This window comes from Cimex lectularius, unplaced genomic scaffold (genome assembly GCF_000648675.2).
Source record: "Cimex lectularius strain Harlan isolate CLEC.00 unplaced genomic scaffold, Clec_2.1 scaffold248, whole genome shotgun sequence".
Lineage (NCBI taxonomy): Eukaryota > Metazoa > Arthropoda > Insecta > Hemiptera > Cimicidae > Cimex > Cimex lectularius.
The window spans coordinates 653,239-668,407 of NW_019392778.1; the positions used below are offsets into that span (position 1 = coordinate 653,239).

The window sequence follows — 15,169 nt, forward strand, 5'->3', positions numbered from 1 at the left end:
AGAAATTAAAATACGATTTCTTTATTTCGCTGCTTTTTAATTATTTAGACATTTGATTTGGATAAATTTGTTGAATTATACATTTGATTGTCTAACCAATGAAAAGTAATGCTAGGATAATTGTTTCTTTATATAATTGCAGACCATTAGATTTTTGTTTAATTTTCTTTGTTTATTAATTAATTAGATTAATTGTTCTTACTTTGAAACGTTTATTGTTTGGCATGTTGGATTCTGACTTACCGTTCCGAGTACGTTCAGGGGGTTCAAATTTTGTCATTTTTGTGTGGAATTTATTTTTTGTTAAATTATTGTATAAAAATTGGGTGAAAAATGTTGTTTGAGTGAGCGGGTCTGTCCTTCTGTATTGACGTCAATCGAGGTCCATAGAGCGATGGGAAATAAAAATAAAAAAAATAAAACACATGTTCTTACCATTTCGACACTCTCGCAATATTTAGATTTCTAGGAAAAAAACCAAACCCGCTTTTGGAAAAACGTGGAAAATTTCAAAGCTGAAAAGTACGAGGGGAGTTTTTCATCGTAGAATTTTTTATCCCAAGGACGGGTGAAAAAACAAAAAAGAAAACACGGTGAACGAAGTGCGGCGATGAAGGACTTCCATCTCGTGGGCCGTGACGCCGGTTGGAAAGGCGCAATCACTGTTTCCCAGCTCGTGCTCTAGACACCGCCGCTCGCAGGCCTTTTCCGGCGATTTATTTTCTTTTCCCGTCTGATCTTCCCCGACCATGTCCTGGCTGTTCGGGATCAAACGGGCGGACCAGGTCGGACCCGAGCTCCCTGAGGCGCCGCCCGCTGACGGAGGGGCCGGGGACACCGGCAAGGTCGACTTGTCCAAGATTGACGACAAGACGAAGAAGTCGATGGAGGCGTACAGATTTGATTCTTCAGCGCTCGAGCGGGCAGCTAAAGCCGCTAAGGAGCTAGAGAAATCACGTAAGTTCGATCAATCATCAATCTTATCCGACGGTGATATGCTCTATCGGTCTTGGGAGGTTGCTGAAAACCAGGTTAATCTAGGCCTTGATTATCATTTCTAAAAAGTATCAGTCAGGATAAATCTTTTAACGTAAGATAAGATTGATAATATAACTTGAGTAGGTTATGTAACGGTTGTTTAACATATTTCTCATATATTTAAAAAAAATTAGTCAAAATGTAGGTCTGTCTTTCTGGGTTTGGAAAGGCTGCAGAACTCCAGATTGATCTACGCCGTGATTATCATTTCTGCAAAGCATAATCACGATAAATCTTAAACTTTATATACGATATAATATAATAACTTACGTAATATAATAGTTATGTAATGGTTGCTTAATATATCGCTCGTATATTTAAAAAAAATCAAAATAGGCCTTTCTGAGTTTGGAAAGTTTGCAAAACTCAAGGTTGATATAAGCCATCATGACTCAATTCTGTCTCGATGTCGATACGGCGCTTGATAGGCATATAATTATATCTGCGTTGAGGGAGGTTTCAAAATACAGATTGAATGACGACTCAATTCTGTCTCGATGACGATAAACGCAATTGATAAGCGTAAAATTCAAATTTATCCGCGTTGAGTGAGGTTTCAAAATACCAGGTTGAATGACGCAATTCCGTATCGATGACGATGAACGCGATTGATAAGCGTAAAATATAAATTTATTCGCGTTGAGGGAGGTTTCAAAATACCAGGTTGGATGGCATGACGCAATTTCGTCTCGATGACGATAAACGCGATTGATAAGCGTAAAATAGATATTTATCTACGTTGAGGGAGGTTTCAAAATACCAGGTTGAATGACATGACGCAATTCCGTATCGATGACGATGAACGCGATTGATAAGCGTAAAATAGATATTTATTCGCGTTGAGGGAGGTTTTAATATACCAGGTTGAATGGCATGACTCAATTCTGTCTCACCGATGATAAACGCGATTGATAAGAGTATAATTGATACCAGGTTGATGTACGCCATGATTTTTTAAAAATATTTTTTTTAAATTATCAATCAGGATAAATCTTTAACGTTATATACGATTGATATATCATAACGAACATAAATTTCTGTAGGTTATGCTACGGTTTAACATATTGCTCATTTATTTAAAAAAATCAAAATATAGGCCTTTCTGGGTTTGCAAAGCATCAATCAGGATAAATCTTCAATGTGATTTATGATTGACAATATAATAAGTTGGGTAGGTTATGTAACGGGTTTTTAACATAGCGCTCGTTTATTTTTTTTTTTAATCTGTCAATACAGAATAGACCTTTCTGAGTTTGGAAAGATTGCAGATCTACAAGTTGGTGTACACCATCATGACACAATTCTGTCTCGATGATGATTCACGCGATTGATAAACGTACAATTGATATTTATCCGCATTGAGGGAAGTTTCAGAACAGCAAGTTGATTTATATCATGAATGTTTGACTTAATTTTGGGAGATTACAAATCTCCAGGTTGATGTATGCCATGAAGACTTAGAAACTATCCATCGTAATTGTTGATTGCTCTATATGCAGTTGATAAGCATGTAGTTGACAATGTGATCTCACCTGGGGTAGTCTATGAGACAATAGGTTAGTATATAATTTTTATATGAAGGTTCAGTGTTTTCTGCCTTGTGGCACTATATGATATTGATAATCGTATAGTTGTTTTTAGGTGAGGCTGGTTGATTGATGGAATTCAAACTTGGTTTGCCCCAGATTTTGATGATTGATTTTTTTTTTTTTTCCACCCGCAGGGCACTCAAAAGAAGCCCTAGAGTTGTCGAAGCTCCAAGAAGTGACAAAGCAGCAAGAGATGATTTCTAAAATCAAGGAGTACGAGATGATGATGGAAAAGGCGAAAGTTGAGCAGAAAAGGGTTGATGCCGAGGAGAGGAGGAAGACGCTTGCCGAGGAGACGAAGCACCATCAATCACGCGCAAATTACCAAGACCAGCTGGCCCGAAAGAGGTATGAGGACCAGCTGCTTCAACAGCAGAAGATGAATGACGAGAACCTGCGCCGTCAGGAGGAGTCGGTCGCGAAGCAGGAAGCGATGCGCCGAGGTATCAGGATCTTTAATCCAAAAACCCAGCTTAAAAGTCTGATTTCAGTTTTAAAAATAGGTGTTTGTTATTAGCGACGATCGAGCACGAGATGGAGATGAGATCGAAGGTGGACGCAAAGAAGCTCGAGGCTGAGATGATGGCCAAGGCGAAGGCAGACCGGGAGAACCAGGATCTCTACCTCGAAAGGCTGAGGCTGAAGGCATCCGAGAACAGGACGACGGTGCTCGAGTCCATCAAGACGGCCGGGAACCTCATCGGGACGGGTGTGCACACGCTTCTGACCGACTGGGAGAAGACGCTGACAGCTGTAGGTGGCTTGTCACTCCTCGCCCTGGGCGTGTACACAGCTAAAAACACAACATCCCTTACGGCGCGGTTCCTCGAGGCCCGCCTAGGCAAGCCGACCCTTGTCAGGGAGACGTCCCGTTTCTCCATAATCGAGTCTCTAAAGCACCCCGTTAAGACACTCCAACAGTTCAAGACACAACCGTCGGATGCTCTTGCAGGAGTGATCCTCGAGCCCAAACTCGAAGAAAGACTGAGGTACATCCTGATTTACATTTCAACTCTTTAACCAACCCCATTTAACAACCTTTCTTTTTTACAGGGACGTCGCCATCGCGACTAAAAACACAAAACAGAACAGAGGGATGTACAGGAACATTTTGATGTATGGACCTCCTGGAACAGGGAAGACGCTTTTTGCTAAGGTATATATTTCATGTACACATACATATCCAATTTAACATTTAAGTAAGCTGGATGTAATAAACAAGTTAATGAGTGAAAGTTGTTAATGAGAAAGGTACTGACATCATTAGTCATTGGGACTTTAATCTCCTCCCACTCCTAATGATTCATCCCCACCCTTTAAATGAGTCACATCTTACCCTCTCTCCTGACACTAGTCAAATCTTACCCGCACTCCTCATGATATAACTCTCACTCAGATTACTCCTACTTCTGATAAAATAACTTCTACTCAGAATTATTCATACCCACCATTTACATAATGTGTCAACTCTTACCCCCACTCCTGATGACGTCCACTCAAAATTACGCATCCCCACCCTTTACATAATGAGTCACATCTTACCCCCACTCCTCATGACAACTCCCACTCAGACTTATTCATCCTCACCCTTTACATAACGAGTCAAATTTTACTCCCACCCCTGACAACATAACTCCCACTCAGAAAGATTAATCCTCTCTCTTGACCCTGATTCAAACCCCCTCTCTTAATGATACATCTCCCTTCTAGACGCTTGTCAAACCTTAGCCACTCTCTTAACGATACGTCCCCCCTCTAGACACTTGGAGTCATTACCTTACCCCCTCCCCTATGACATAACTTCTACTCAGACTTATTCATCCCCCTCTTTACATAACAAGTCAAATATTAACCCCATTCCTGACGACGTAACCCCCACTCAGAATGATAAATCCCCTCTCTTGGAAATGAGTCAAATCTTACCCATCTCCTTATGATTCATCCCCACCCTTAACCTCCGAATGTTGCATTGCCACCACTTGGCCGTTAAATCTTTCATGCCCACTTTACCCCATATCAATAACTCATAAACCTCCACTTTTGTGATGCTGTGTTAAATATCCCAACTCATGATAAAATAAATCTACACTCTTTATATACTAAGTCAAAATTAATCCCACATCTAGCATGTTGTATAATTTTATCCCGACTCTTGAGATACTTCATAATATTACCATTACAACCTGATTGGCAAGAATATTCAGCCACTTGTCTAAATATTTTTCATCTATCCCTTTGAGTTACTGTGTGGAAGAAAAAAGTCATTGAGCACGAATTTACTCGTGTCAACTAATAACCAGTAAACTTGATGTTGAGGGAGTATTAGAACACTTAAAAAGCCCTACGAGACTTTCAAAAGCAGGATTGCCTATCACAAAGTGGAAACCCATTACTGGAGCATTACCACCACTGAGTGAATTCTCATGCAATCCTCGTTCCAGGTGGATTGCATGAGAATTCACTCAATAGTGGTAATGCTCCAGTAATGGGTTTCCACGCTGTGATAGACAATCCTGCTTTTGAAAGTCTGGTGAAAGAAAAATGTCATTGTGCACGAATTTACTTGTGTCAACTAAAAAAAAAATTTCTTCTAGAAATTAGCAATGCACTCAGGATTAGACTATGCGATACTGACAGGAGGAGATGTCTCTCCACTCGGTAGTGATGCGGTAACGGCAATGCACAAGGTATTCGACTGGGCACAGACGTCACGCAAAGGCCTTCTGCTCTTCATCGACGAAGCCGATGCGTTTCTTAGGAAGCGTTCTTCAGAGACAATATCTGAGACGCTTAGAGCGACTCTCAATGCATTCCTTTATCGTACGGGGGAACAGAGCAATAAGTAATTTTTTGTTTTTTTCTTTTTTGTTTGTTATGTATTTAATTAATTTATTTTGTTGCTAGATTTATGCTAGTCTTGGCATCAAACACGCCGGAACAGTTCGACTGGGCTGTGAACGACAGGCTGGACGAGATGGTAGAATTCACTCTGCCCGGTTTTGAAGAGCGCGAGCGCCTCCTTCGCCTCTACTTCGACAAGTTTGTACTTGAGCCAGCATCCAAAGGTCACAAACGGCTCAAGGTCGAGCATTTCGACTTCGGCACATTCTGCTCCGAGATGGCAACTCTGACTGAGGGGATGAGCGGCCGTGAGATTGCCAAACTCGGTGTTGCCTGGCAGGCGGCTGCCTACTCATCGGCCGACGGCGTCCTAACACGACAGATGGCCGAGGAGCGTGTGAGGCAGGCGCTCTTGCAACACTCGCAGAAGGTCGAGTGGCAATCTGAGGCGGAGAAGAGAGAGGCGAAAAGTCTGACTTACTCAAGCAAAGAGTCGAGCTACGCTCTGCTCAAACAGGCTCAGGGAGGGCAGCCTCTACTCGAATCGAACACAGCGAAATCGGCAGGTGCTATGGCAGCTCCGTCAAGCCAACCGAGTAAACGAAATTATCAAAAGCCTCCTGTAAAGACTAGATAGCATAAAAAGTAATAAAAATAATATTTTACAACTTAACAAAAACAATAACTTTTTTTTTATTACCAGGGGCAAACCTGTACCTGCAAAAGTTTAGTCCGACAACCTAGGGAAGAAAGCGGGCTTTGATAGTCGACCAATGGTTTAATGTTAAACAAATTATAATTAATCAATTTCCAAAAACTAAAATATAAAAACAAAAAAAAATTTTTTGAAAAGAAGAGGGTGCTCGAAAATGCTCGTTTACCCTGAGAAAAAAACCAAACACAAAAAGATCGTCGAGACTGATCGAAATTCTTCAACTATGACCAAAAAATGTTTATTCGAGATAAAATAAAATAAATATGAAAAAACCTTCCTCCATCCCTCCTTTGTTTTATTTTCTTCTTTTCACTTTTTATTTAACAAAAAAAATGTTACTTTTCCCCGCGTTCCTGAAGAAGATGGAGCATCAGCTGTAAAAAAAAAAAGAATGTTTGGTACATTGTAATGTAGTTGTGTATAGTTGGTAGATACCAGAATTCTGTTGTTTTGTATAATTGTTTAATGGATATTTTGTCCGTTTGTTTTTTAAAACTTAATTATACATGATTTTTTGATAGTTTGACTGAAGTTATTTATTTCATAAATACCCTCTCTTTACGCCTTGTCAGCATAACATAACACGATTTTCCAGATCTTATCCCCATTCTAGATGCTTGTAGTCAAACCATACCCCCTCTCCTAACGATACATCCCCACTCTAGATGCTTGGAGTCAAACCATACCCCTCTCCTAANCTCTCTCTCTCTCTCTCTCTCTCTCTCTCTCTCTCTCTCTCTCTCTCTCGTCACATAGGCTCATATAAGCCCACAAATCCGAATTACTACTTTTTTTGTGGGTAAATAATAAAAAAACTGTCAAACGTTAAAACATTACACCCTCTCTCTTTCTTAAGGAAATCAGCAGGCCATTTTTTCAAATCTTACCCCCACTCCTTAGGAAACATCCCCATTCTAGACTCTTGAAGTAAAACCTTACCCCTTCTCCAAATGATATATCCCCCACAAGACGCTTGGAGTCAAACTTAACCCCTCTCCTAACAATACATGCCCGTTCCAGCCGCTGGAGGTCAAACCCTACCACTTCTCCTAACGATACATTCCCATTCTAGACGCTTGGGGGTCAAACCTTACGAAACTCTAACTCTCCTTTTCTCTATGAAACTATCTTTGGTTCACTCTTTCTCTTTAACTTACCCTACCTCTTATAATCATTCTTACTCTTTCTCTCTCTCTCCGTTTCTCTCTGACACTTTCTTTCTCTGACTCTGTCTCTTTGGTTCACTCTTTCTCTAGGACTTTCTATTTTTGATTGACTCTCTCTTCTCACATAGGTTCATATAAGATTTACTCCCACTAAATCCAAATTACTAGATTTTTTTGTGGGCGAATAATAAAAAAATTTGTCAAACGTTAAAACATTACACCCTCTCTTTCTTAAGGAAATCAGCAGTCCAGTCCATTTTTTCAATCAAATCTTACTCCCACTCCTTAGGAAATATCCCCACTTTAGTCTCTTGAAGTAAAACCTTACCCCTTCTCCTAATGATACAACCTCTCCATTTCTACAGGAATTTCTATTTTTAATTCTGATTCTTTCTCTTCCGTTTCTCCCTGACTCTTTCTTTCTCTGACTCTCACTTAATCACACTAAATCCAAATCACCACATATTTTTATGGGCGAATAATAGCAACTATCACACATTCAAACATTTTGCCTGTGTTCTTTTGCTTAAGGAAATCAGCAGTGCATTATTTCAGTCAAATCTTATCCCCACTCCTCGCTCATTTTACCCCCTCCCTAATCAATTGACATATGATGACAGCTGAGTCAAATCTTACCCCCTCCAATCGGTACTTTTCTCTTTTGGCCGCCGGCAGAGTCAAAAGAACGGCGATGTTTATAGCTCAACAGGTTTTATTTTGTTTTTTTAATATTTTTTATTTTTAAGTTGAAAATAAAGCGGGGACGGCCTGTGACTTGTCGGACCGTTTCGGGGCGCCCTCAAGCGAGCCCACGGCCGGGAGGTAACGCGCGATATATGCTGTTTGCGTCCGCTTTCGTTTGTTTACAAAACAATTCACCAGGAATCGAAAGGTGCGAAGGGAGAGACGTCCTGTCGGGGGGGCCGGTCGCTGAGATGAGATCGGATAATGGACCTCAACTGTCCGGGTTCGAGCGACTCGTTGAAGAATGAAGACGCTCAGGGGCACCAGCAACAACAGCAACATCAACAGCAGCAGGAGAAGGTCGGATGCGGGATACAGCTCAGGACGAGCGCCAGGGTCTCGAAAAAGCTCCGTCTCGACCAGGAGGCACTCGCCGCGGCCAACGACTGCAAAAAAGGTAAGAGGAGGGAAAGGAATCAAATCAGAAAGTCTCGCACGTGGGTCAGGTCAAATTCTGCTGACTGGGGCTTTTTTTTTTTATACTTGATTAAGTAATCCCTAAGAACCTATTCGTCTAATAAATGTGTTTTGTTCAGATGACAAACGTGAAGAAGAGATCAAAGAGGATGTCGCAGAAGAGAAGCCGAGGGCGAGGAGAGCGCCCGTACTCTGGTCACCTGATGACAAGGCTGCATTCTTTGAAGCGTTGAACGAGCACGGGAAGAACTTCGACGCCATCGAGAAATATATGCTGAGCCGAGCGAAAAAGCGCGGTGACCATTCGGCGAAGAACCGAGACCGCGCACGCCACTTCTACTACCGCACTTGGCACAAGATCAGCAAGCATGTACACTTCCCTGAAAGTAAGCCAGGAAAAAAACCCAGAATGATTTAGTTTTCTCAACATTTTTCTGTCTGAAACAGGCGTTAAAAAGGTGACGCAGGAGCTGTACGCATTGATCAACTTCGGCGAGCTGCGCAAGAAGGTCGGCTACGTTACGGAAAAGAATGCCCAGAAGTTCAATGAGCTCATATACTCTGGCTGTACGCAAGTCCGGGTACGAGGAAAGGCCTGGAGGGTGAAAACGCCTGTATGCCGAGCTCTGCGCAAATTGAACCAATTCGAAGGTTTGAAAGAAAAAAAAGAAAGAAAGAAATCCAATTAACAACTTTTTTTAAACATTTTAAAGATGATTGCGAGGAGGTCCGCCTGCCGTCAAGAGTTGAGGTTTTGATAACACCGCGTTCGAACCGCGACTCGGCTCATGTCCAGGCATTGGCACACAACCCGAGGGTCAGAACGACGCTTTCACTTGATACGACTGTCGATTCTCTGAGGGAGTTCCTGCAGTCACGCTGGTGGTCGGGAAAGGTGAGCATCTCTCGCACGATGCGGTCTCACAAATGCAGCAAAATCTAAATAGTTAGCTCTATATATGTGGTGGGGTGAACTGACCGATCTTTCTTAGCTTGAAATAAGTGATCTGTCCTGAAACCTATATTGCACTATTATAAAATCTGGCTAAGATATAACTGAACTATTCGTAAACTGAATATGAAATAATCAAGCTATTTTAAAGTCTTGAGTATGAACTATCTGAACTATTGGTAGACTGAATATAAAATAATCGAACAGCTAAAAACTTGAAATTTGAAATAAGATCAGCTGTCATAGTCTGAATATGAAATAATTGAACTTTTATGAAGTCTGAAACAATTCTCAATGAAATAATATATATATTTTACTTTTTTAAAGGACATAAGAATTTTTCATATTAGCCTAGGAGACGTTTAAGTTATATATGCATAATTTTGTTTAAATTTATTTATTTTATTTTTTTAATTTTAAATTAATTTTTTAAAAAAGAGCCATGGGCAACATTGGGAGTTTATCACACTAACTACTCAGCTACAGCGGTCCTGTAATTGACAATATTATTCTATCATGAACTGCTCAATTATTTCTCATTCCAACTTTTTAGCCCATCGATTGTTTCATATTCCAATTTTATAGCAGCACAGTTATTTTATGTTCAAATGTCAGAACAGTTCAGTTATTTCATATTCAGTTTTATAACAGATGATTTTATTTCAAATTAACACTTTATAACAGCTGATCTATTTCATAATCAAACTTTATGACAGCTGATCTTATGCCAAAAATCAACTTTATAACAACTGGTTTATCCAATAATCAAACTTTATAACAGCTGATCTTTATTTCAAATTTCAACTTTATGATAGCTGATTTATTTCATAATCAAACTTTATAACAGCTGATCTTATGCCAAAAATCAACTTTATAACAGTTGGTTTATCCAATATTCAAACTTTATGACAGCTGACTTATTTCAAATTTCAACTTTATGATAGCTGATTTATTTCATAATCAAACTTTATAACAGCTGATCTTATGCCAAAAATCAACTTTATAACAGTTTATCCAATATTCAAACTTTATGACAGCTGACTTATTTCAAATTTCAACTTTATAACTGCTGATTTATTTCATAATCAATCTATATCAGAATAACGACTATTTTAGATTGTATTTCTCCCCGAATTGAAATGTTAATGTAATTAATTGTCATTTTAACGTTATCCCCTAGGACACTTAATTTTGTTAAAAAGTTGGAATGTGAAATAATTGAGCTTTTGTAAAATCTCAATATGAAATCACAGACTAGTTCAGTTATTTTATATTCAGATTGTATAACAGGTCAATTATTTCAACTTTTTAACTGCTCAATTATTTCATAAACAAACTTTATAACAGCTCTTTTATTTCACGTTCCCACTTCTTGACGGATTGATTATTTTATATCCTGATTTTATAACAACTCATTTATTTCATATTCCAATAATGTGAAATTTTGTAAGGACTGTTTATAATATTTGAAAATATTGAACAGGAGGTTTTGAAGATCGGTCCAAAGAAGGAAGCCTTGCCGGTCCAGGCGAGCTACAAGTGTGGCCAGGTCGTGACAAGCAGTTCGGTATCATTGCTAGCCCACGAGCAGCGCCTGGGCGGGAACGATGCGTACGAGCACCTCAAGGCACTCCTCTCTCAGCTCCAGATCGGCAAGACGAAGAGCATGCTCAAGTGGCAGCGAGACGGGCCACACACAGATCCGAGGCTCAACTCAGACGTCGTAGACCCCAATGGGCTCGATGAGCAGCCGGTCGCCTCTGAGGGTAGTGTTACTAGGACAAGGATAGGCCAGCTTTATATAACGTATGGGAGCAAGGGAGTCTTGGAGCTTGAGTACTGGTGGGAGCAGGCGGGCGACGAGGAGTCTGAATTTGCCAAGGCACTCCAGAAACTCGTCTCTATCGCAAAACTTTACCACCTTAAAATTAAAGTAAATCAGAGGAAAAAGTTCCTTTAAGAATTGTTTAAACAAAATTTGTTCTTTTAGGTCGAGTGTCCTTGTGGACATATTTGTAAAAATAACGTAAAGCCGACCACAAATATACAGGCAAAAGCGTCAAAGCAGATCAGGGCTGCCAAATCTGCTGTAAGTTAATCAATAAATTTTCAAGTTTCCGCTTGGGTGTGTAACTTTTTATTTTATTTCATAAAAGAAACCGGAGCAGCGAGAGAACAAGGTGCTTTGCTTTAAGCAACCTTTGCTTCCTGCTCCTTCGAACAGCACCCAGAATGTGAGCAAGGGTGCACCGGACGGTTTTGCAGCACTTCAGTTCTTCAGGTCCAAGTATTGCAACAGAAGAGGCCGTTCGAGACAGCGTTCTGTCGTTGTACAACGCATGCTGCCTCTCCTGCCCAAGACGACACTTCCGCTTGTAGTTACGTTGCAGACCATGCAGCCCAATCCGACAAAAACGTACACCCCGCCTATCGTCATCAACCCGAATCCAGGTAAACTTTGACCATTTGTGTTTATAATTTTTATTCTGATAAATATCAGTTGTAGGGGAAGAGCCAGGCCAGTTTCAAATGGTCCAGCAGTCTGTGGCGCCTGGACTGATTGGATCGACGCAGCCCTTCCAGCCGGTCGCCGAAGTCACGCCTCCAGTACAAAAGGATACAGACGTTTCACCTGTTTCAGAAGCACCCGCTGACATTAATACCCCAGGGACTTCGAATACATTTAAAGGTACAGAGTTCACACCCTTCTACCCATCTTGAAAAAAAAATCTGTTTAATTACGTTTATAGGCATACTAAGCGGTGGAGATCAAAATGAGGCGATATTGGACAACGTGGAAATGTTTGATGTCTCTGCACCAACGAGCCCGTCTCTCCTTTTAAAAGACGAAGAAGGACAATGGCTTAATTCCGAGGTATTTTATAATCGAATGTTATAACATCTGATCCTATTTCATAATCAAAATTTATAACAGCTTATTTATTTCATAATCAAACATTATAACAGCTTGTTTATCTTGTATATAATCAGGCTTTATAGCATCTATTTTTAAATTGATTTTTTTTTATTTCTCCAAGAATGGAATCGTTAATGTAACTAATTGATGGTTTAATGTTCTCTGCTAGGTTGCTGATTTTTCATTAAGCAGTTTCTTAGGCCACCTTGAGTCGCCTTTGAAGTCGAACGGACTTGCTGGAACCGAGGACACGCACATGTCGACTGATGTAATTATTATTATATCTTTTTTACTTCGCTGTTTTCCATTTCTAATGTTTTTTTTTTTCCCCAGGTTGATTCCCACTTCCAGAGCCTCATGGCTGAGTCAAGCCTTGACTACACGGCCAAGTTTGCTGACCTTGCTGCAAAAATAGTCGGCAACTCGGCCGTACAGAACTTGCCCTCCGACCCGCCTTAGCTGACGACATATATTCTCCCCCTCCCAATAGTCTTTTCTTTTAATTTTTAATATATTTATTATATTTATATCATGGGATTCATTGTAGGAGGAATAATAAAGCAGTGAAATAATCAAAGGAAGATTGGAGGTACTTGTACTTCTGGAACCGCTAGCTGTTGGTAAAAGCGAAAAAGCATGTGAATTCACACTTGTCCACTGTCAGCCATCATAAATAACAAAATTAATCCTCATCCTACCGTTATAAAATCATCCAACTTTAACTTAGTTTTTTTTGTAATTTATTTTTTAATGTTGCCCATCAATTTTGTTTATATATTTGTTAATCAACTTATCATTCTGTTGTTATTCTTGACTTACAATTTTGTTCCTGACAACTCATGCAATTCGATTCAGTCATGAGTACTTACACACATTTACATATGTATACATTCACACTACAATATACATATGAGAACAAAAATATATAATAAATTGTATATTATTAGATGTTGTTTATAGTTTGTAAATTTTTATATTAAAAAAAAAGAGATTCCGAAACAAAAAGTTGTAAAAAATATATTTTTTGGTATCTAAATAGCACATTATTTTATTTTATCCTTCTCACCTTTATTATATTCCCCGCCGTTTCATCTTGTTTTTTAAGGCCAACTCAACTCATTCACTTGTAATAAGGATGGTTAAAGAGGGGTTAGCGTCAGTGAGAAGAAAGAGTGGGGATTAGAGAAGGTAGTGAGAAGAAAGAGTGGGGGTTAGGAAGGTTAGCGATAAGAAGGTGTGGGGATTACAGAAGGTTAGTGAGATGGGAATTAAGGAAGGTTAGTGATAAAAGAGTGTGATTATGGAAGGTACATGACAAGGAGTAGGGATTTCAGAAGGTTAGTGAGAAGAAAGAGTGGAGGTTAGAGAAGGTAGAAGAAAAAGTGGGGGTTAGAGAGGGTAGAAGAAAAAGTGGGGGTTAGAGAAGGTAGTGAGAAGAAAGAGTGGGGGTTAGGAAGGTTAGCGATAAGAAGGTGTGGGGATTACAGAAGGTTAGTGAGATGGGGGTTAAGGAAGGTTAGTGATAAAAAGGAGTGTGATTATGGAAGGTTCATGACAAGGAGTAGGGATTTCAGAAGGTTAGTGAGAAGAAAGAGTGGGGATTAGAGAGGTTAGTGAGAAGAAAGAGTGGGGATTAGAGAAGGTTAGTGAAAAGAAAGAGTGGGGATTATGGAAGGTTAGTGGTAAGAAGGAGTGCGATTATGGAAGGTTGTTGGCTTGAAGTAGGGAGGGGGGATAATTTAAATCTATCTTAGATTCTGCGTCCTGTAAGAAAGAAAGGTGGATAACAAATACACATTCATTTTTTTTTAAATCAGGTTTTCTTTCTTCTTTTAACCAACAACAATTTTGTTTTGTCATAATTTTTTTGTTTCAATAAATTATGAGACATACAACAATTTTTTGTTCATTTAGATATAACTTTTTCTTGTAATATTTGTTATTTTTAATCAATTAATTTTCATTTCATCTAGACCTATGTACAATAAATATTTGCTATACAATATGTACATAACAATATTTTTTAAAAGTTTTTCTTAGTTTTTAGTTGTAGAAACAATCAACGTTTCGAGAGAAGAAAAATGGCACGATTGACTAAAAGAAGAGGCAAAGTGTATGTGTGATAATGTCCACCCAAAGGAAACTTCTTTTTCCCATAAAAAAAATGTGGCTATGTTAAAATGTAAAGTTGACTAAGAGGTAAAGGCCAAGAAAAATCATTAAGGCTGGTTTCGGATGGTTTAAGGCGGTCAAGAGGGTGTCAGGGATGGATAGGGAGAACTATGAATGAAGGTAAAGGACGCTTAGGGCTGGCATGGAGTGGGAGATAAAGAAGGTTAACGACGACTATGAGTGGAGATATGGATGGTTAGTGGTGGCTAGAGAAAGTTAGGGAAAACCATTAGTGTGGATTAAAGAAGGTTTGGCTTGGAGTGGGAATTATGGACTGTTAGAGAGAACTAGGAATGGAGGTAAAGGAAGATTGGGGTGGGGGTTAAGGATCGTTAGCGATAACAAGGATATAATGGTGATAACAAGGGGATAATGGAAGGTTAACTAGTACTAGGAGTGAGGATGACGAGGTTAGCGGGATTTATTATGGGGGTCATGGACGGTTAGCGAGAACTAGGAGTGGGGATAGGGAAGGTTAGAAGGAGTTAGAGTGGGGCTAATGAAGGTTAACAGTCGACTCATATATAACTGAAAAAGTAACACAATGGGTGGTTTTTAAAAATTACAAAATATATATATATATATATATATATATAAAACAAAATAAATTTACAGAGT

General features: G+C 39.5%; 2 protein-coding genes across 3 annotated transcripts; both read left to right on the forward strand.

The window, feature by feature from the left end:
* Window positions 1-449: 449 nt before the first annotated feature.
* On the forward strand, window positions 450-6,572 carry LOC106670790 (ATPase family AAA domain-containing protein 3). The gene is made up of 7 exons (XM_014401381.2): window positions 450-957; window positions 2,762-3,070; window positions 3,145-3,616; window positions 3,681-3,783; window positions 5,222-5,469; window positions 5,532-6,113; window positions 6,172-6,572. The coding sequence occupies exons 1-6, from the start codon at window positions 750-752 to the stop codon at window positions 6,103-6,105; spliced, it is 1,914 nt and encodes a 637-aa protein (XP_014256867.1). The 5' UTR covers window positions 450-749; the 3' UTR covers window positions 6,106-6,113; window positions 6,172-6,572.
* A 1,437-nt stretch (window positions 6,573-8,009) lies between these two features.
* LOC106670881 lies at window positions 8,010-13,360 on the forward strand. 2 transcript variants are annotated; one of them, XM_014401542.2, is made up of 11 exons: window positions 8,010-8,490; window positions 8,630-8,896; window positions 8,958-9,161; window positions 9,224-9,405; window positions 10,946-11,395; window positions 11,453-11,551; window positions 11,619-11,913; window positions 11,963-12,151; window positions 12,213-12,337; window positions 12,549-12,647; window positions 12,713-13,360. In XM_014401542.2, exons 1-11 carry the CDS (start codon window positions 8,298-8,300, stop codon window positions 12,836-12,838), a joined length of 2,229 nt encoding a protein of 742 aa, XP_014257028.1. In that variant the 5' UTR covers window positions 8,010-8,297; the 3' UTR covers window positions 12,839-13,360. The 2 variants fall into 2 exon arrangements, with proteins under 2 accessions (XP_014257028.1, XP_014257030.1); XM_014401544.2 differs by having other exon boundaries at window positions 8,011-8,490; window positions 11,969-12,151.
* The last annotated feature ends 1,809 nt before the right edge of the window (window positions 13,361-15,169 follow it).

Bases quoted from the DNA above. Each gene is read 5' to 3' on its own strand.
- LOC106670790 (XM_014401381.2), top strand. From the start codon at position 750: ATGTCCTGGCTGTTCGGGATCAAACGGGCGGACCAGGTCGGACCCGAG. The intron at 958-2,761 runs GTAAGTTCGATC...TTCCACCCGCAG, and splicing joins TAAGGAGCTAGAGAAATCAC to GGCACTCAAAAGAAGCCCTA. The intron at 3,071-3,144 runs GTATCAGGATCT...GTTTGTTATTAG, and splicing joins GCAGGAAGCGATGCGCCGAG to CGACGATCGAGCACGAGATG.
- LOC106670881 (XM_014401542.2), top strand. From the start codon at position 8,298: ATGGACCTCAACTGTCCGGGTTCGAGCGACTCGTTGAAGAATGAAGAC. The intron at 9,162-9,223 runs GTTTGAAAGAAA...AACATTTTAAAG, and splicing joins CAAATTGAACCAATTCGAAG to ATGATTGCGAGGAGGTCCGC. The intron at 11,552-11,618 runs GTAAGTTAATCA...ATTTCATAAAAG, and splicing joins TCAGGGCTGCCAAATCTGCT to AAACCGGAGCAGCGAGAGAA.